The 21572-nt window shown below is 41.6% G+C and overlaps 1 protein-coding gene across 1 annotated transcript in view; it reads right to left on the bottom strand.

Moving 5' to 3' along the window:
* RNF150 (ring finger protein 150) overlaps positions 1 to 14985 on the bottom strand; it is a 122243-nt gene extending 107258 nt beyond the window's left edge. Inside the window, exon 1 of the mRNA XM_082051330.1 lies at positions 14372 to 14985. Coding sequence (XP_081907456.1) covers positions 14372 to 14837 — 466 coding nt within the window. The 5' untranslated portion in view covers positions 14838 to 14985. The remainder of the gene's footprint in view (positions 1 to 14371) is intronic.
* Between the last annotated feature and the right edge of the window lie 6587 nt (positions 14986 to 21572).

Genomic DNA, 21572 nt, shown 5'->3' on the forward strand with positions numbered 1-21572 from the left:
TACAGCTTGTGAAAATCCAGTTAAAAGCCCAGTCTAATCCCAAAACCCCAATGTAAGAACTATGGAGACCTTAATATTTGAGGATTTTTTTTTTCCTGTAAACTTCTTGTGACTTTTCCAGCCAAGTTGTTTGTGTGCTTCTTCAAGGTAACTAGAGAAGTGGATCTAAAATCCATCTGCCTATTTAAAACTTCATACATTCTTGCAGTTTCCATGACACCAAGTCTGCATAGCCTAGCATCTTTCCACAAAAATAAAGGTACAATCTCTTCATTGCTATAGCTTGAGGGTGCTTAAATGATGTGTATATTATCCCTTTCAGTGACAGGGACATTGCCATTATTGAAGATGGAAAACAAAACTGAAATTGTAATTAATTTTTTTTTGCAGCCAATTGAATAAAGTACTTGAATGAAGACCTGATGCACTTTCAGATCCTGAAACTCTTGCCACCAGATGGAGACAACTGTTGGATAACAGCATGAACATCAGGTTTATTTTCAAATTCATCACACCTGCAATAATTCTCTGATGGATGGATTCCAGTTCTGTATCATTAAACAATAAGACACAGGAGAAGGTAAACTAAGGCCCAGGCCTGTGAAAAGTGTAGCACCCACAAATGCATACTAATCACCTCCATTCCCACTGATGTCCATTCATATTGAGATTTTTGAGGCTTGTGCTGGTAAATACAGATTTGCAGAGCAGTGAAGACACTACTGAGTCACCTCAAGTATTCATTAATACTTGTGTATTATACATTAATATTTGCCTGGTCTGGCAAGTCTGACTATGGTGTTAACTCTGTTGTCATGTGGCACCTTTCAATACTTAAAGGTTATCAAAAATAAGTACTGTATTATTTCCAGACAGATTTCTAAGTAAATATGGCAGTTAACTTGTTATGAATGTCTAATGGAGGGATACTTGATAATTTTACACTTTACAGTTTCAACAACTGTCCAAGTGGCTGCAATTTCAGTTGAAAATTGACACCTTCCATCGGGAACATTAAGGAAACCTCTTCTGAATTTCTCAAAGCTAAATAAGCTGACAGACTGACAAGCCACAAGGGAGGATGTAAAATTTTATCTCCTGGAACCAAATCTGCAAAACATTACAATAATTACTCCCAAACTGGAATGGGTATAAGGTATGAAGCTGCTGTTTATCTGACAGGCCTTAGATATGTAAGTATTTTCAAATCAGGCAACTCACTGGTTAGTAAGGAACGTACCAGTGTACTGGTGACAGACATCAAATAAAACACAGTTAAGAAGAGACAGCACATCAGTTTTAAAGGGTTTGGGTGGTCACCTCAGGTGGAAGAAGAAAAGCATTCACTGGAATTTGCTTCTCACTGTGATAGAGATGTGCCTGACAACTCAGAAAGCAGTAGCCAATCTATGTGGAGAAACGTAAAATGATTAAAGCATCTCTTTTAATAGGTGTTTATAAGGCACCTGTTTTATGAACTATATAAAATATATATCTTACATATGAAATTATAAATAAAAACACCGTACTGTAAGGACCTTGACTATTCACAGTGTTAGAGGAGGGTGTAAGATCCCACAAGATCACAGTAACATTCCTCGTAATACACTTCTGGGCTACATTAGACACTTCTACCTCTTTCATAGATGACATTTTCTCATAAAAACACATCCAATCACATTTAGTCAAGGTGCTCAACTTCTGGCCCATTCTTAGCAAGAACCAAACAAGAGCTTAACAATAACCATTTGTACAAACATCATCCTGAAGTGGGACACAAAGCATTCTCAAATTACCTTAATGTAACATAGGCATTAGAAATAATGTCTAACCTAAATTTTAAAATACCTACTCATGAGTTTTAGGACAGTAAAATCACTACCCCACTAAAGTGAGAAGTGATTTTTAAGCATCAGTCCCATTTTGCCAGTAAGAGGTTTTAGGACTTGCCATGTTGATCAATGCACAGGGTGACACACAGTTATTATATATTTGTTTCCCTGCTATAACTATTACCACCCAGTCTATTGTTTTACCTATGCACTGTAGCTCCTGTTTTGCTGGCTAACCCACAACAGATTTGGTTAGTCAGAGTTAAAGGCAACAGATTTGTGTTAAAGCTAGCAGAGTTACCTTTACATTGATGCAAAATAATTCTGGTCTATGGACACACAATAAATTCTTCAGAAAAGACAAACAGCAATCATTATACTGACTCAACACACTATTGGTTGAGAACGAAGAACTGATTCTGTGCCTCAAATGTACAAGTTAATCAACAGAAGATATTCTATACAAAAATTCAGTGCTTGTTTTGTTATTTTTCATAAGCATAATAGCAGAAAGATAGCTAGATAAATTAGTTAATGGGAATAATGCCCTTAATTATTAGAGAAAGAAGTGATAGGTCATGCATATTTAGAAATACCAGATACTTCCAACTGTTTCTTGCCAAAAAATTCTCTGAACTACCAACTGTTGTAAATTATAAATTCAGAAGAAAATAATTATACCGTCATATTTTTGTCTTAAGAATAGGCTATAGATTCTCATGGGTTTTATCTTAATGAGTTCTGGTTAGTAGACTAGGACAGAAGTAAAACACTGCTTGAGACTTAGATGGATAAGGAAAAGAGAAAAACAAAATGAGAAGTACACATAGAAAAGTGAAATTTGATGATGTGGTTTCTTAAGCAGGGCTTAACAGGCCAGAGAAGTGAAAAGGACAGATGAATTCCCTGAAGAATCAATACATACCAGAGGATCCCGACTGCATTAGACATAGCTCATTACTTTCCCATACAGTTGAGCTGTTTGGTAGATTCCTCTAGTTCACCTATGGATCCAGTTGGGCAATATTCTCTGAGCAATACAAGCCCCCATATTCACACAGTAAGCAACATGCAAAACTGCTAAAGGGAACTTCAAAATGTACAAACTCAAGCCTGAGCACAAGGTGATCAAGATCCTCATCATCTCAGGGAATGTTCCCACCACCCACAAAGGCAGCAAGGAAGGTGTGGGACAGACAGCAAAGAGGCAGGAAACAAAAACATTTCTAAGATCATGTCAGTGAGTACCAGTGAGAAATGGGAGCCAGTGCAGAACTGAAATAGGGGTTACGATACATTGATTAGTCAAACAAGTTCCATAGTCTCCAAAAGGAAGAATGTCTCATGGCTGATGATGTCACAAACTACTTCCATGGCTATTATTTTCCCATCAATTTTAATTAACCTCTCCAGGATTCGGGTTTATTCACATGACTTTCATCTAATGGTTATTCTAGCCTTTTCTGCAGAAAAGTGAATGATGTTACTATTGGTTTTTGAGATACTTCATACCCACCTGCGACAATAACCTTTGCCCCTCTAGGTTGCATTTACTCATGACACTCCCCTGTGCTGGTATTCAACATTTAAAAAGAAGTTTTGGAAGAGAAAGGCTTTCAATTTATTTCACAACGTGAGACAGATGCTCCAGCAAATGCTTATTTGTGGAGGCTTACAGGCAGCTTTCTGTATCTGTTGGCTATCTGCAGACACAAAGAAATAGAAGTGGCTTGGACCGTGTTTTTCTTGCAAATGCCTTTTCTTGCAGCTTCCTTTTTCTATGAGCAACAGTCACAAAGAAATAATGAATGGACGTTGGTTCATCACTGTCACCCAGCTAAGTTCTTTGCAGGTGATAAAGGACATGCTATGCAGAGATCCCATCTTGAGAGGCTGATACTTCAGGCTGTAGGGTTTACCTCTGCCCACTGTGCAGGGCTTCTGCCAGAGCTGTCTTGACGGTCTCCAAGCATGGAAAAGAGTTGGGTGGTAGTTACAAAAGGGTACAACCCTTAAAAAGCGTAAAGAATTACCATGATCACCTCTAACCTCCTTTGTACACATAGTACCACAATGTTCCCAGCTAATGGGATAATTTTTCCAGGATTTGACTTTTGGAGAGTTATCTAAGCCCATTCAAATAACAGTAAGTTATGGGCAACCATGTAGGAAATTGCATCTTACTACACGACTGAATTTGTCTCACTTCCACTGACAACTACTGATCCTTGTTATGTCTTTAAGAGCAATCTCTTTCATACCAAGTCTCATTCCCATGTGCATGTAGACACAGTGCTAAAGCCACATCTAGCTTGCTAGAAAAGATATATACACACACAGCAAGGGCCAAAGATCTTATAGCTTAGAGACTGTGCTATGGGAAGACAGAAAGCTGTTGGCACACTATCACAGAAAAAAGAAATTCAGCATTGCAAACCTGAGTTCAGTTTCTTCAAATAACACTTGTAATGAAATGCATGTATTGATTCCTGGAGAACTGTAACGTTTGAGCTGGGAAGACTCAGGTCTGTGCTCTGGGGTGGAACTAGTATATAAAGCTGGCAGAAGCTGATTAAAATGCAATATATCATCAAAAAGGAAAGGGAAACCAAACTGTTTGCAAATCTGAAATACTGAGACATGAAATATTTACTAAAATAAAATCTTTCTTCAAACTCAGAACTGCAAGACCTTTTCTGGAGAGCAAAAACTTTCCGAAAGAGTTGTTTGTTTGTTTTTGTTAAAGATCTATTTCACTACTAAAGAAAAATAGTTTTGATAGAAAAATTCCTGGTCAGTTTTTCTAGCACCCAGCAGAGAAAACTTAAGCATGTTCTGCAAAAGCATGAAAGAGCAGCATCTGCCTCTCTACATAAGAGGGACCATAACTTAGTCTTTTAAGAATTCATTAAAAAGACTTAGGAGCATTCAGCACAAATCCATTCTATGCGTAGCAAATGTGCCATGCCTGACTGGCAGCTGTCCATGAACGGCACTGCCACCCTTCCTGACGGCTGCTGTCCCACTCCTCCCGGCCCATCCTGAGCAGGTGACAGCAGATGCTCTTGAAACCCAGAGTCAGCTGCAGAGGAAAAGCAACCAAAAGAGCATAACCCTACCCTGCTTCCCCTTACAGTCAATTGTATGTAAAGCAACAGCCTTTGGCTATTTTTGTCAACTTGGTAAGGGATAAGGAGGAAAGGGGAAAAAAACCCCAAAACCTAGAGGAGATGAAGAATAGGTGCAAAGTGCATAAAAAGAGAAGTGAAGACAACAAAAAAATGGGCAAGAAGTCCAATGGAAAGATTTATGGAGCTGTGGAAAGTGAATAAATTAAACAAACAAACAAACCCTAAAAAGACCCCAAACCAACAAACAAACCAAACCAAAACAACAACAAAAAGAGGAAACCTAAATAGAAGATGAAGAGGATAGAAGGAAATGTAAGGCCAGAGAAAGACATCAAAGGCAGTATTATAAGAAGACATAACGGATTTCGTTTCCAGTGTGAAAAGTCAGGATATAGTACTGAGTAAAGGTATGAATTTCACGGACAAGCAGACGGCACTTCAAACACACGGACATATAAAGAGCGATGAGAGACCAGGCACAGAGATTACACAATCCTGCGAAAGCTGCCTCACTCCAAGAACATGATACTGGCAGGTAAAACTAGGAGACAGCGTGCACATAATAAAAGCTTAAAAAGGCACAAGAGGGAAACTCGTATTCTGTACATGTAGAAGAAGCAATTGAATGAGACTGCAGCATCAGACTGTTCTGTTTTAAAGATTTTTTTCTTTAGAAGATTTTTTTTTAGTCCAAGATTTTTTTGTGAGTCCAAGCACAGACATGGCACAGAAATACAGCCAAAGATTTAAGATGCTCTAATATAGAGATTTTTGAAAGGGCAAAGGAAAAGTCTTCTCACAGAAAATACTGAATTAGAAAAGGAAAAAGAATACTAACATTTTAGCTAGCATCACAGGATGTAAAACCAGAGAGATCTTTATCAGATACTGATACAGAACTCTTGCATAATTGGAAAATCCAAGAAATCTTTTACAGTGAAACTTGTTAGACACCCAGAGCTTTGATCATGATGAACTGGAATTGCTCTCCCCGTATGACAGTAACTACTACTTGCTCTAACAACTAGCTTCTTAAGTGCTCCACAAATCAAATTAAGCAAAACAATAAAACCATACAGCTTATTGCACTGGGTCTGACCCCAGTCAACCCACACCACATAGTCAACTAATGTTAACATATTCTACAGTAATCCTAAGATTAGACATATATGTTAACTAAAGATGAATCTACCTACTAGGCTCTTGAGACCATTCTTAGTGCTGCTGTGTAATGTCTGACACATTCACCACAATACAACTGTGACTGTGCCAGAAATTATTTTTTGACAAGGACTGCAAGATCAAGCAATTAATAGACAAGCACAGTTTAATGATGTGTGATTTATAAAGCTAGAACCTGGAGATTAATGTGATGCATAATTCTCTATAAAATACATATATTATCTGGTGAGATATTCTTACAATGACTTGTAAAAGAGAGAAGCTTCGCAAGAAGAGATTTGAATAGTAAGAGGCAAACCAAAGAGCATATAAAGATAGGAAGCTCAAGGTATAAGACAAATTATGAGGAAGAATGATATCCTATGTAATTAAGCCAATGTTCAGGAACAAATTATGATGGTTCATAGACAAATATGTCTGTAGTAGGGGGCTGTCTTGGTAGAAGAGCATGCAGAGAACTGCTTTGTTATGTAGCACCCCCATGCAGGGGTCCTCTCTCATGATAAAGGCTTCAAGACACTATGGAATGTAAATTCATTTTTAAAAGCTATATCTCTGTACACGGGTAGCACAAGGGAGCACTCACCAACTCATCTTATTCCATGTATCTCTAGAGGAGCTACATTCCTGTGCAGATGTAATACTTCTGTGTCTAAAGAATATACAAGATATACTCAAAACCAGGACTCTGTGGAGTTGCATGGCCGTAATTTATGTTTCTGTGTTTTGGGAGCTAAAAAGATAAACATCTTTTGCCTCCAGTTTTGTCTCAAACTGAAAATAAGGTTAAAATATCTTTCCAATTTACAGCAGGGAACATCATGTACACAAACACAATTAAACACATCAGATTTAAGACTGAAACTCTGATAGACCCTTAGGTCTAGCCGTATAATTGAATATAGAAGCATAGAATCATTTAGGTTGGAAAAAACTCTTAAGATCATTGAGTCATACTGTTAACGTAACACTGCTAAGTCCACCACTAAACCATGCCCCTAAATGCCACATCTACATGTCTTTTAAACCCCTCCAGGGATGGTGACTCCACCACTTCCCTGGGCAGCCTGTTCCAGCACCTGACAACCCTTTCAGTGAAGAAAGTTTTCCTAATATCCAATCTAGACCTCCCCAGCACAACTTGAGGTCATTTCCTCTTATCTCATGTTATTTGGGAGAAGAGACCAACACCAACTTGACTACAACCTCCTTTCAGGTAGTTGTAGACAGCGAGAATCACAGAATCACAGAGTGTCAGGGATTGGAAGGGACCTCAAAAGATCATCTAGAAGGTCTCCCCTCAGCCTCCTTTTCTCCAGGCTAAACAGCCCCAGATCCTTTAGCTGCTCCTCATCAGACTTGTGCTCCAAACACTTCACCAGCTTTTTGCTCTTCTTTGGACACACTCCAGCACCTCAATGTCTTTTTTGTATCACTATGATTATACTGTCAGAAGCAAATGAACAAGCACTTCACTTTATTGACATTATTTATAAGTCACTCTTGAGAAGGAAAAGAAAAGAACAGTTATTTGAAAAACCTATTATATCTTTAAGTAGCAAAGAACCAAAGATGCTGGCTTTTCATATTTCAATGCAGAATAGCAATAAAACAAACAGGTTAATCTTTTAGTCATCTCCATCCATTCTCCTCTGCTCAGTTTTCTAAGGTTTATCTCAAATAATTTATTGAAGAGGAGCCAAAAACTAAATAATGCCCTTGTTAAGCCCCTCCTGTAAAACACAGCTGCATAGCGTTTTTGTTTCATAAGCAAACCAATCTTCACAACCTTTCTCCATCTACTACAACTGGTGAAAAGTGCTTCCACTCATCCATTTTTGAACTAAAAAACACTCCTTCCACCATGGTGGGAAGTTTACCTTAATCAGTGATTTTCAACCTATCCTGGCCGAATAATTACTTCTAAAGGGTCCACAAAATGCACTCAAGAACAATAAGCCTACTACTGATGAGCTTAAATTCACAGCAAATTCTTTAGCAAACCTGTAGCTTTATGAAAATCAGCATCCACTAATAGGGGGAGTGGGTCAGACAGTACATATAAAGCCAGGACATTGAATACAGTAAATTTTAAAAGTTGAGGTTTCATCTAAGTGATGTGGGTTTTCTCCACCAGGTAAGAGCAACTGTAGTTCTTAACAGAATTACCTTCCAAGATGCTACCTCTAAATGCACCCATGAACAAGCAGTGTACCCTGAGGTGTCCTTGACCCCTGCTCATCCACATTCAGGACCTGGTCAAACTATTCCATGGTTGACATGTGGCCTATTCATCTAGATTTCATCTAGAGAAACCAAAACCCTACGTAGTGAAATGAGGAGAGAGCTGGGCACTAATGAAGTCCCGGGTCGTGTCCCACTATGGAATCAAGACACAGCAGAGTAAGCCTGTAGGGACATAACCAGTTACAAAATATTTTATCTCCCCTTTCTTTTTGCAATGGCCATATACTCCCCTAAATTGTGTTGTACAATGGATACAGTTGGTTTAAAACCTTATTGTTCAGCAGTTATGACTCTGCCAAGATGACTTTGTGGAAGTCACGAGAAATAAATATTATTGCAAGATATAGTATTGCTATTTGATATCCTTCTACATTTTATATTTCTTGCCTCAGCACCATTCAGCTGCTTACACAAACTGCATTTAGTTCTGAAGCATCCCAAGATTCTTCCCTTTGCAAGACACTAAGCAAAAAGCACTGCAACAGTAGTAGATGGTAGCACTGTAGGAAGCAGTAAGCATTAGTAAGGTGACAGATTACGTGGACTACTCAGTCTTTTCCATATCTGATTTCTATGCATCAATGATTGCATTGTTCGCTCCCTTCTGTACCAAAGAAATCACTAAGTGACTAGAACTCAAATTCCACTGAAGGGGAGAAGTGGGGTTTGTCTTGAAATGAATGTTGTTTCTGTGCAGGTTAGCTATGCAGAAGTTATTGGGAAGTGGGAAAACCATTGGGCTATCCCTTCATGAAGATCTAACCCTTCATCAGCCTGGCTTGTGGTATAAGGAGGCAGAGGTCACCTGAAACTCAGTCATCTCACAAGACAATGCACTGTGAACTTCCTCAAACAAGCGTGGCAAAATAGCGTGTTCTTTTAGCCCTTTGCTTACATGAGAAAAGTAGAAAGTGTCTTCTCTTAGCAGCAAAAGACTCTCTTCAAATGCCGACACTGAGTTAACTGGAGGTTTCTCTCCCTTTTTGCTGAAAATGTTCCTGTGCTCTGTGACATAGCATGAAAGGGGGCAAGCACAGAAATGTATCTGCATGAATTAGCAAGCTACAATAGAGTTAACACACTAGCCACAGACTGCCACAGTATTCTAAAAACCCAAGCTAACAGATACCATTTTAAAGCCAAAATACCAACGAGACTAGAACAAACCATCCCTAGATCAGAAGTGATAGAATGAAAAATCCAGAAGCTCCTCTGAGTTCCTAAGAATGAGAGCACAGCTCAGCCATGCTTCAATTTCATGATGGATAAGGCTCAGAGATGCACTAATCTCTATCTCCCTTCCCTAATGAGCTGGTTTCTATTAGGAATGAATTCTGGGTGCCTGGAACTGAAAAAATTTATGACAGGCCCTGGAAGCCTCAAATCACCAACCTTCAATTAATTCACGCTTATCCATACGTAAATTCAGTGTGAATGCTGTCAGCACACTGTCTTCAACAGAATTCAACAAAAGTTTAGGAGAACGGCTGTTTTAGTAAAGGCACAAATGTAGCTATAGTACTGAATTAAGTCTGTAAAGAGAGAAAATTTCAACTTTAGTGTTTAATTTGCACATCAGTACAAGTCCTAAAGCTACAGGGGAGCCCAAAGCCAAAACTGCTACCAACATGTGTTAAAATACGTAAAAGGCAAGACTAGACATTGACTGTGGAACAGAAAGCTAAGTGCAAGGGGAGAAACTATCACTGAACTGAAAGGGCACAGATCAAGGCTGGTCACATCCACAGCATGTGTGGAGGGACACACCTGGTTCTGCAGCAGGATGGCCATGCAATCTGGTGCAGACATGCTGAGCTTTAGGGTCAAAGACGAAGGGAAGAAGTCAGAGTTATCTTAGACTACATACGAGATTAATGACTCAAAGATACAGTTGACAGTTGCTGCCAGGGTGTACGAGCAATTACAAAAAACGAGCTATCTGCCTCTCTGTGAAAATAGGCTGTCATATGTACAGGACGTGACTAAATTTTGTGATGGCACGCACTGGAAAAGCAGAATACGGAGAATGCAAAACTGCCTGACTCACGCTTCTGGTGCAAAATAATTAGGATACAATTACTTCATAAAATAATCATATCCATTCTGTGAGATATTCTGATGCACCCCAGCATTCAAACTGAATGTTACAAACTGTATTGATTACTAAGGATTTGATTTTTATGCACATGTGGATCATGTATACAGCTGCAGTTAACATCCCTCCCTAGCCCCAAGCACCTGACAGGTGCCCAAGTTAGAAGTGTTCAGCCTCGGCTCCCTCCGCAGTTAATGACAGCTGGAGAGAGAAGTTCTCACCTTGAACCATCTTCTGGAAGGCTCCTTTACTGTATATATACAGAGCACAGAGGAAGTATAAGGACAAGTGCTACAACAGGTAGCAAGAATACTTCCAATTAATACTAAGTTATTAAATGCAGATGCAGTGGCTAGAGCCTCTTCTAGCCCAAATAACAGCTAACTTGTTCTGAAGAAGAAAAAATGCTGATCAGAACCCTAGCCAACACCATGGATTATTCTCCTGGAGGAAAAAAAGAACATCCTCTGGATTATTAGAGTACTTTTCTACTAGAAAAGTTGATTTAGGAGAAATAAAAAGCATCTGAAACAGAAATTCTAGATGCTTTGGTTCCTTCTCCAGTTAAAATGTACTTAGTCAAAAAGCAAAGAGAGTTGGACTCACAGCTTCTATACCATACTCCAAGCCAATAAAAATAACGATGCTGATTTGCAAAGGCTGTGGCAGATGATGCAAAAGCGAAATGTGTCCTAGCGCGAGAACCACAGAGCTCTGCGCTCCCTGTGAACGCAGATGTCACAACTCTACCTTACTCTTCTGGATGTGCAAGGAGTGACCAAAGAACAGCCTCCCTGAAAGCAAAGGCTTTCAATGCAGTGACTGAACTGGTTTACTTTGTTGGTTCTGTCTCGTGCACTACAAATAAATCCTGGAAAGTTCTATTTGAAGATTTCCACAACAGGCTTCAAAATAACACCCTGGTTTTGACCAGGAGTGGGGGTGCCAGGGGGAGGGAGGTCTACCAACCCTTCTTCAAGAATACTATCTTGCTACAGTTGCCTACAGATTTTAAAATCAAGAGGCACCACGTTAGCAAAGGGTCATTGGCATGCACTGTAACAGAAAACAGGAAATATAATTAAACATACAGCTATGAAGTAAGATCTTTGGCAGGAGAAAGAGCTTTGGGGAAAATGTGGAAAGGGCAAAGCACTAGGAAATAGCACAGTAACATGGTCAACGGGGAATGAAGCACAGGGGTAGAGATGAAGAAATGAGAGTGGGGGAGAGGAGTAGAAAAAGCAGCACAAAGAGAGAAAGTGGCAGAAAAGAAAGAAGGCAAAACATACAGAAGAATGTGCATAAGGAAAAGAAACATCTCTTTTAGGAGTTCCTTAGTAAGTGCAGGAGCCACATTGTTAGGCAACAGGATATACTATTTTCTGTATAGAAAGAGTTTATTTAAGCTTACATGAAACCTCAAAAAACAAGTCTGTGGGAGAAAAGAGAGAGTAACATCGTATTTCTTTCGACTTTTAAATTGCTTTTTAGGTCATATTTCACCCTCCCCTCCCACCCCCCAAGTATTTTCCAGGATGGAATTTTGTTCTTCCCACTCCAGGATTTGGCGTGGGCAGAGCACCGCAGATGCTGCTGAGCTCAAACCCCAAAAAATCTGATTCATTCTTTCCTTGAATCTTGTTCTATCATTTAGACTGGGATTGAGCAAACGTCAAAGGCTGCAAGTCAGAAAGATAATTTTACACAGCTAATACATTCACTTTGTCCCAGCGTAACAGCAGTACAAGAAGAACAGCAAAGATAAATCCAGTTCTGCATCTCTGCTAGTTTGTCAAATATTTGGTTAAGAATAATTATTTTTCCTCCTGTTCCAGCAGGCTTATGCTCTAATACTCCTCTGAGTTTTGACTGTACACAGAGGGCAGGTTTTCCCTAAGGGAAAGACCAACAACCCTTTTTCAACTTCACAGAACACAAATCCTTAAAATGAAGACAACCTCACACAATCAATCAGCAAAGCCCTTCAGTCTCACTGATCATGTTCAACAAGCACAGATTATTTTCTACAAGTTTGGTTTCATTTCAGCCTCTGGTACTGCACAACTACACTGCTGGGTATCAATTCAGTACTCAAAGAAAGATTCTCAGATTAAACTGTAAGGAGTCATATGACATAAAAGAAGCTGCCCCCAAGATAAACGATGCAGTGTTCATATTTTTGAAAGCTGAGGTCACTTTCAGTAAGAAAGATTCCTTGCTTACTTCATTTGAGACTTTAAAACAAACAAAAGTTCTAACATTTTGAAAGGTTAGACACATTTTTTACTCCCACTGTTTCTTAATAAAACACCATTTATGTGGGAAACCAGCTTAGCGCATACTTTAAAAACAGGCAAACCATTAATTGATCCAACATGTTGGCAGTTTTAGAGAAACTCACTAGACAAGAACAAGCGATGCATCTTAAGTTTTAAAACAATCTGAGCTTTACTTTAAAGGTGCATAAGTATGGCAAGCTCCTGCTACTTTATACTGCTTAGTAAATAATCTGTGATACTTAAAGTACCAAGTAGTATAATCTGAACAGCTACCAAACCATGTGCAGGTTATAAAGCACTGTTTTAGGAAGCTCAAGAGGTTATGAGCTGCTTACCTCAAAAGAGAAATGGAAAATACTGCCCCTCCCCCCCCCCCCATCTTCCACCAGTCCTACCAAAGAAATATTAATTTGCCCAAATAAATGGTTGATCTCTTAAAGAGGCTGCACACAAGAGGTTCCAGAAGAACTACTTTCACATCAGCATTAGTATAGCACTATAGGTAAGCAACAAATTGTTTTTCAGTACATCCATGCAAGCTACTTTACTGTGGAAATTTAAAATGTCATTAGAACAACATCCTGTTTTGCAGCCTTTGCATGTTTCAATTTACCCCTAACTCTGCAAAGATTCAACTGGCATGAAACAGCTGGGCATGATTAGTTACTGGATGCAAACCAAACTGAGATTTCACAATAGGTGGCATTTTAGTCTCCATGGCATAGGCTGCTCATGTAAAAGACCAGTGACCCTTGGCAGAAAACACCATCCCTAAATATAAATCTGGTGATTTGTTTTTAAAGCAACATTGTTTCAGATCAAGCATTGTTACAAAACCAGCAGGTTTTGTGGGCATAACCTGAGGTTCGGGTCATTTCAGACGACTGGATTTCTGCTCGGTTCTAGTTGACGAGCACATGTTGGGATCTGAGCACCCACGCACTGACACAGCAAGCACAAACTCCATCAGAGCACACCTGGCAGAGTGAACCCCCTTACAACCCTGGTCCTAGACAAAATATCTCATATTCTCACCAAACCAGATATTTGCTATTCCTAACCAATCCCACAGCTTTTACAGTATCACAGTCGAGACAGCGGATGCTGCGTTCCCTACTTTATTGCATCTCCTGATATGCCTGCACCGTAAACACCGTGCTTCTTTTCTGAAGGTCTTGATCACACCTGATCCCATATGACACCTGCCAGAGGATCCTCAGGACTCACCAAAACATCAGTGTCCCACAGTGGACTCAGAGTCCCATCCATTTCTCCGTCTAGACCCAAACTTTACATCTCCCAAACTTTTCACCCCTGGAGCACCAGCGTGCATCACTGCTGGCAGCATGTCCATCCCTTGCCATGGCAGCATGGAGAGGTGCTTCAAGGCCACCGGGATGGGCACCCATCACCCAGCAAGGCCTGCTGCCCACCCCAGTCCCTGCCAAGAGGCGCAAAGACATCTTCCCCCCACCGGCTCCCATCCCAAGGACGCGAGGCAGCAAAGCAGGTTGCCACACATGGGAAAACTGGGTCCGTCCACTTGCCCAGCGTAGACCTCAGAGCGTGCCCACAGAGCAGGGGCAGGGTGCTGAGGCTCACCTGCGTGGGGCATGGTGATGGTCTCATTGGCGTTGCTGGAGCCCACGTTGTAGATGACCACAGCAGAGGCGTTCTGGGCAGCGGCGTGGCGGATCTTGTCCTTGTAGGTGCAGTTACCCCGCGGGATAAGGGCCACCCAGCTCTTGCCTGGCGCCGGGGCGTTGAAGCGGGTGCTGGGGTCGCAGGCATAGCGGTCTGTGGGCGAGACAGAGAGGGCCACCTGCCCGCGGGCGTCCTGCTTGGGCGACTGCTCGCCGTAGCGCCCGCACTCGCTCTTCTCGCTGCGGAGCTCGGCACTGCCGGCCGCCGGGTCGGCGTAGGTGATGTTGACGAAGGCCGTGTACCACTCCTCCTTCTCGGCCACGGTGAAGTCCAGGCACAGCAGATGCACGAAACAAAAGGACAGCAGCCATGTTGAGAGAGCCAGGCTGCGGCACGCTTGGATTACAGACATTGCCATCTTCATCTGCCGGGCCCCCCCACCCCGGCCGGCCCGCCCGCCCCCGCCCGTCTGCGCCGCGCCTGTGCGTGTGGCGCGCCCGGAGCAGCCGGCTCCGTGCGGGGCGGCGCTGCTCCCGCCGGCCGCCGTGCGGGGAAGGGAAGGGGGAGGGGGGCCCTCCCCTCTCTGCAGCCTGTCGCCTAATTCATGCCGGGGCCGTTTGATTTCCTCGGGCTGGCCCCGTCTCCGCCCTCCCTCCCCCGCCGCCTTGCTTCCTCCTGCCCCTCTGCCCCCTCCCTCGCCCTGCGCCGCACAGCTGCCTCCCCCGCTGCTGGCAGCCCGGCCGGGAAGGCGCGGTGGAGGGGGGGTTTCCACACGCACACACACGCCGGGCGCCGCGCCCGCCCCGGCCCTGGCCCCGCGGAGGGGCTGCGCTCCCGGGGTGCGGGGCGGCGGGGCCGCCGGGCGGGGCAGCGGCGGCGCGGCAGCGACACCTGCCGGCAGCGGGGCGGGAGCCGCCGGGGCCCCCCGGCCCCGCCACGGGGGTTGGGGCCGAGGCCAAGGTCCGGGGGGCTGCGCACAATTAGTCGGTCACACCTTCAATTGGTTGTTTTATCCGCGATTCTTTTATTATCATCATTATTTTTCTTCTCCTTTCCGGGCTGCTGCAGTATAGGTTAAGAAAATGGCAAACGTGAACGTTGCAATCTAATTCTGCCACGGAGCTTAGAGGGATCATCGCTTGTGTATTTTTAAAAGTCATTTACCTCTGCGTCCAGGTTTTAAAATACAAACCGAAGGCATTTCTTACTCTACAGCTCTGAATGATGCTGGCACATGCATTTACCAAAACTGGGTACACAACTGACAGGGACAAAACCAACATAGAAGTGAAACCTCTGAAAATGACAAAGCAGCTCTCTGGAAACACTCAAGAATAGTCCAATTTTGACTCAATGAAAGCCCAGATTTGGGGATTTTTAACATATAAAACGCCCAAAGACAGTTTTGGCCAAGACTTAAAAGCCATTCACACCAATAGGGTCAAAATGCAACTGTCTATCCTAGTGCGAGTAGCAAAAATCTGCTTTTCCATAACTGTGTTCAATAACAGAATATTTCACAAAATGAATATATATTGCCTGTTTTATGCTCCTTGTTATTAAAATCTGCTGCTAGAAATACCATGCCCTTCCATTTAGATGAGATGCCCACGTATCTTGCTAGCATCAATATTTGCCTGTTTCCAGTCTACATTCACAGCTGCCATTGATGTAAATAATCAGACGACAACATTAACTGTACTTTACACGCATGCAAATGCTGCTTTGAAAAAGCTAATTTCCCAAAGTTGAAAAAAGTGAGTTTGGGAGAAAAATGTACAGGTGAACAGGGGAATAAAATTGAGAGGTTTACAGGCAAATATGGTAGGTTGACAAAAATCTGCCATCAAGCAAGAGAACAACTTTCCTTGAAAGCCCATTCCTGGAGAAGTGAAGTCAGCAACTAAGAAAAAAAAATCCCATGTAGAAGTAACATTGAGGAATGAAAGCAGATGGCAATCAACATTAATTAGAAAGTGTTGAGATGTCATAAGGGAAGCAAAAGCCATAAGGGGAAAATACATGCCTGGAAGGGCTATGGGCAATAAAGCATTTGTATATTTGCAAAAGTAAGAAGCATTATTAGAAGAGAAGGCAGAAAAGGCGTAAATGATCAATAAATATTTCAGGTTTATATTTGGAAAGAATGGGAGGATGTGTTTGCCAGATTATTGACTCATAAAAGAGAGATTAAGCAGCATATGAAGAACATATAAAAACAAGCAGACCTGGAAAAATGGCTCACATGAATCCCAAAAGACTGAGCAGGAGGGTGGAGAGAATAACCAGCTCTCTGAGACTACTTCAAGTAAATCTTGGCATAACAGGAAAATCTTGAAAGACTGAGTGTTCAGTTTCCTGATAAGATCCAGAAAAACTAAATACGGTGACCAGGTTGTTACAGGCTGGTTAGCCTAATGTTAACTAACGCCAGAAAAAACCCCAACCAACCAACCAACAACAAGAACCACCCAAACAACAACAACAAAACCCCAAACAAAACAACCCCCCAAAAAACCCAAACAAAACCAAAACAAAAAACCAACCCCACAAACAAACAAAAAAAACAAACACAAGAGAAAAAAAATCCAATGTATGGCTAAACTTTCTTTTTATGGGAAGTGGCCCGCCAAAAAAACATGATTCATGTTTTTACGAGGAAATGATCAGGTACAGAGCCATGGCCGTAACAGGTTTTTGGAAGGTATGTCATGCAGTGATACACAACATTCTCATTGCATGTGTAACCTATTAGGGACTAGACAAGATAAACTTAGTCAAAACAGAACATGTTTTAATAAGTTCAATGCAAAAATATGACTCCAGGTGATCAAAACTGCTGGCCACTCTGCAGCAGAACTGAGGAGTTCGTGGTTTATTCTGCACACAGGGGAGGGTTTGGGGGTCAGAGTAGGGAGGAATTGTGCTGTACTCCTAGGGGAAAGGGACCTAAAGAGGTTGGAGCTACCCTTCAGGTATTCCAGAGGAGTAACAAGTAGGAGTAGGGAAGCAATTTTCTCTCTGCATGAAGCATCAGAGAAATAGATACTGGAAGCTGTCCAGTTTTGGTATCTGCATTTTAAAAGGGGTATTGAAACACTGGAGAAGGTTAAGAAAGGAACCCTTAAAATAATTTGAAGTAATTCCTCTCTGGGGAGAGACTTCAGGTACCTGATCTATTCAGCTTTTCAAGAAAAGAGGCGATATGATTACATTGTGTAAGTACAGGGATGTAACAGCAGGTACTAGCAGACTGTTCAAGCTAGTGGCTAAAGGCATAACAAGAACCAAAATTTCAGCTTGACAATGCAACTTAGATAAAAAGTAGCTGTTAAACAGTGATTGTCCATTGGAGAAAATTCAGAAGTGAGACTGTCCTGGGAAGTGAAAGACAAATTAAACAATAAAAATACAACTGGAAATCACGCTTTATTAAAGTGGAAGATATGTAATGCTTCACAATTAATTTATAATCTAGAGATTTCTTCTCACCTTAAAAGCACTGCTGAATAAAAACAACAGGATATTTTATTGCTTTTGTTACTGAAAGCTGAACTACAATTAACTGGGTTTGTGCTTTGACTTAAAATCACCCAGTTTGGTATAATGGTTGATGGTAGTTCTTCCCGTATTTTTTGTTCCTGTAGATAGGGACATCCAAGGCTTTGCCAGGCTCCCCAGAGCTCCATTCTGGTGCTGGCACAAACCCACCATACTTTCAATGAACATCCAAGCAGCCGTAATATGTCTCCTCTCAGGCCAGCAAGATGTTTGCCACCACCTTACCCTAGACTATTCTCTCTCATTCAAAACAGCCCAAACCCTGTGACTTTCATCCCACTCCAGCCTCCACAGAAGCAGAAAAGGCACTCGTCCAGCATGTTCACAAATCACCTTGCCTGGATTACAGTGAAAAGCACAATCTCTGCTTTTATACCTTGTAGAAGGTTACAAGACCATCATATTCAAACTTGAATCCGTGGAATATGGTCACACATTCATTCCACAAGTAGAAGTGGCATGTGGGGAACTCCAACTCCAGATTCTTGATATACAGAAACTCAGAAGCTGGATTTAGGTATTCGCTACATGACTGCCTCTAATATGTGCCACAATACTTTGTTAGCTATTGCCCTTTCACAAGGTAAAAATCATTAGTTTATACCCTCTTTCTGTTTAAATAGTAACTGGTTATGCTTAGATAGTGCTGGATTTGATGTTTGTACCCAAAATTTCAAACCATCTCAAAGAGAATGGCTACAAATTGCTTCGATTAAAGGTGAGGAATCTCCTCCAGGTTGCTAAGCCCCTCTGTCATGGAATCCCACAGTATTTTGTAGACATCTATCTCAGCCTGTTGGGACAATCATTGCCAAGAGGTAAAATGGCAACAGGTTTTATAGCTAGGCTCTTGAAGACTAGGCTGCCTAAATTCTGCTGAAGTAGGCATTTACCTGGAAGCTGGGAATCTTAATCCAGAATAATACGGAAGATGGCATTGCAGGGTGTTGAGAAAGCCTACATTAGGCACGTGGCTCCCTTAACGGAAAGAGCCTCCAGCAAGCAATTCAGACCATGCAAACTTGATGCCTTACACTGTATATAGGACCTGGATGCATTCAGAGGTCAGTGATCCAGTGTTGAGCTGGGCACAGGCAAAAGCAAACCTGTGGAATATACACACCACAGGGTAGGTGAGAAACCCCATCTCTCTGCTCTTGGGAGCTTTGAGGTTGGCAGCTCAGTTCCCTCTGCACTGAGAGTGATGAGTCCCCACAGGGGTAGAACTCCAGCAGGTGCAGACTGGGAGAGACCTGGGGTTGGAGTTAGCTCCAGTGCTGCCTGAAGGCTTCTTGATGCTGATGGACAGCAGGAAAAGTTGACTGAAATACTATCTCTCTGCAGGTGCTGAGGAGAATGCGTTCTCTTTCCTTCCCTAGCTATGAAACTGAAATTGATTCTTGTTTACAGCTGGAAAAGAACAGAAGAGATGTTAACACCGGGAGACCACACAAATGACAAAGCAATACTATCACCTCACCCATTTGCTGTCAATACTGTGCTTTGAGTTAAAAAAAAAAATGAGCAAGCTTGTTCGTTTAGAGAGTTAATTGAGCAATACATCTTTTCTTGACTTAACTGACATTTTTAATACTCCATCCGTCTTCTTATTCATATGCTAATAGCTATATTGCCTGTAACTTTATTGTAGTATCCTGCCTTAGATGGGAATACTGCTTCATTCTTCTGGAACATTGTTTGAATTACTATAGCTACTGCTGTGGTTCTGGTTTCATTCACTTAGGCCAATTTCATATTCTTGATAATGCTCTAATGCTCCAAAGAAATCTTCAGAGTGAAGTTCCAGAAAAAAAAAACCCACATGTTCCAGACAAGATAAACTCCTCACTGGAGTTATAGGAAAGGTTCCATAGAATTTATAGGGAAAATGACATTTTCATTTAAAATTATTAAAAGAGTTGAAAGGACCTTTATCTTGTTTGATCCTTAATATGTTTTCAGATCCTTATTAAGTTTTCATAGTGAGATGGTGCTCCCTGTGTCCCAGACACAAAAATCACCATGTCTTATCATATTTGTTTAGTGTCTGCTTTTGGTACAGGGATTTTTCTGCAAACTACAAGAACACAGGAGATTGCTGCTGATGAATATCCTTCTGCCTGTTCCTTCTTCTATTATAGCTTCTTAAAAATAAAGAGCATTTGAAAGAAACATATCTCCTTTCTGCAATTTCTTTCTCTTCTGTAATGGCTCACCCAGCTCCATTAAACTTCCAGATTTTTCCACTTTTCTCATTAATCTCACATAGAGGCTTACTAAGCCCTCAGTCAAAATATTGGCTTTTCTTTGTGACATAAAAATACAAAAAAGTTTGTGTTCTCCTGTTACTACGTTCTTTTCATTGCTTTCCTATAAAGGGAGTTATTTAAACCTCTTACTTGGAGAAAAAGTGAACCAACAAAATGCATCCCCAGCACTTCCCCCTGTCCAACCATGTGGTTTCTCCCACAGTACACCAGTGAGTACAAGTGCTCACCTTACTTACTGCTCCTTTTCTACCTGTCTCCTCCTAAGGCAGAGCATGTGTAACCAAATATATCCAAGGTTTTTCAGGACCTAACAAACTACTGCTATTAAGCTTACCACCTTCCACAGCCTACAGCATGGAGGGAAGGGAGGGAACTACTGTGATTAGCATCAGATCCAGGTACCTTCATCTTCTTTCTTGAACGGTCAGACAGACTGACTGGAGACAGCCTTTAGCTTAAGTGTGGGATAAGGCTCAAATTTGTATCTCTGTATCTGTGCTAGCTGCTCTGGCGCTGACACACACAACGAGCTAAATGCAGTCCTTCTGAGGCAGAATTTCTTAACACACGAGAACTCACGCTCCAAAACGGTGCCAGTTCCTGCTGTTATAATAATCTTCCAAGGGAAATATTGTGAAGAACCTAAAAGAAGCTGTAACTTATAATAGAGATACTTTCAAAAAAATCAGACAAATTGGAAATGTATTAGCCAAGAGTGTGTAAAGAGTTGAACTTGCTGCAGAAGCTGCATAGAAATGTGTGATTAGAGATCATCTGTGCCTCACGCTGAAAGTTCGTGCGATCTGGAATGAAGAGAGTCATGCTAAGTTCTAGTTAGGTGGCTCATAACTTCTGTGGTATAATGAGAAATCTTGGAAGTAGAGGTTGACAGCTACATGCCATTCTCTAATGCCTAAAAGAAATAGAGTTCAGTCTTTCTGCTGAAAAACACACTATCTGCTGTGGACAGCATACATTAAATATTACTGCCATTTTCAAATTAGTGGCAGAATCCTGCTTCATGCTATTCTGGTCAAAACATATCAGTGACTGTGCTGCAGAGGAGGTGGTCTTCACACGGACAAAGTTTCTCGCTCAACAGACATCCTGCATCTTGCTCCTTAAGCAGTCATCAGCAGAAGAGGGTGCAGAGCTGTAAAATGCAATGTTCACCTCACCAAGACTACACAAGTTGAATGACATAGTCACACTGACAGATTTTCCAGTGGCTCAGCTTTTGAAAGGACTCCCCTAAAATTCTTCCACCATGAAGCTATTAATTGCCAGCATCGTAGGTGTGTGAGAGGAGACAAGCTACATGCACACAC

The sequence above is a fragment of the Streptopelia decaocto genome (assembly GCF_964273445.1).
Source record: "Streptopelia decaocto genome assembly, chromosome: 4".
NCBI classification, from domain to species: domain Eukaryota; kingdom Metazoa; phylum Chordata; class Aves; order Columbiformes; family Columbidae; genus Streptopelia; species Streptopelia decaocto.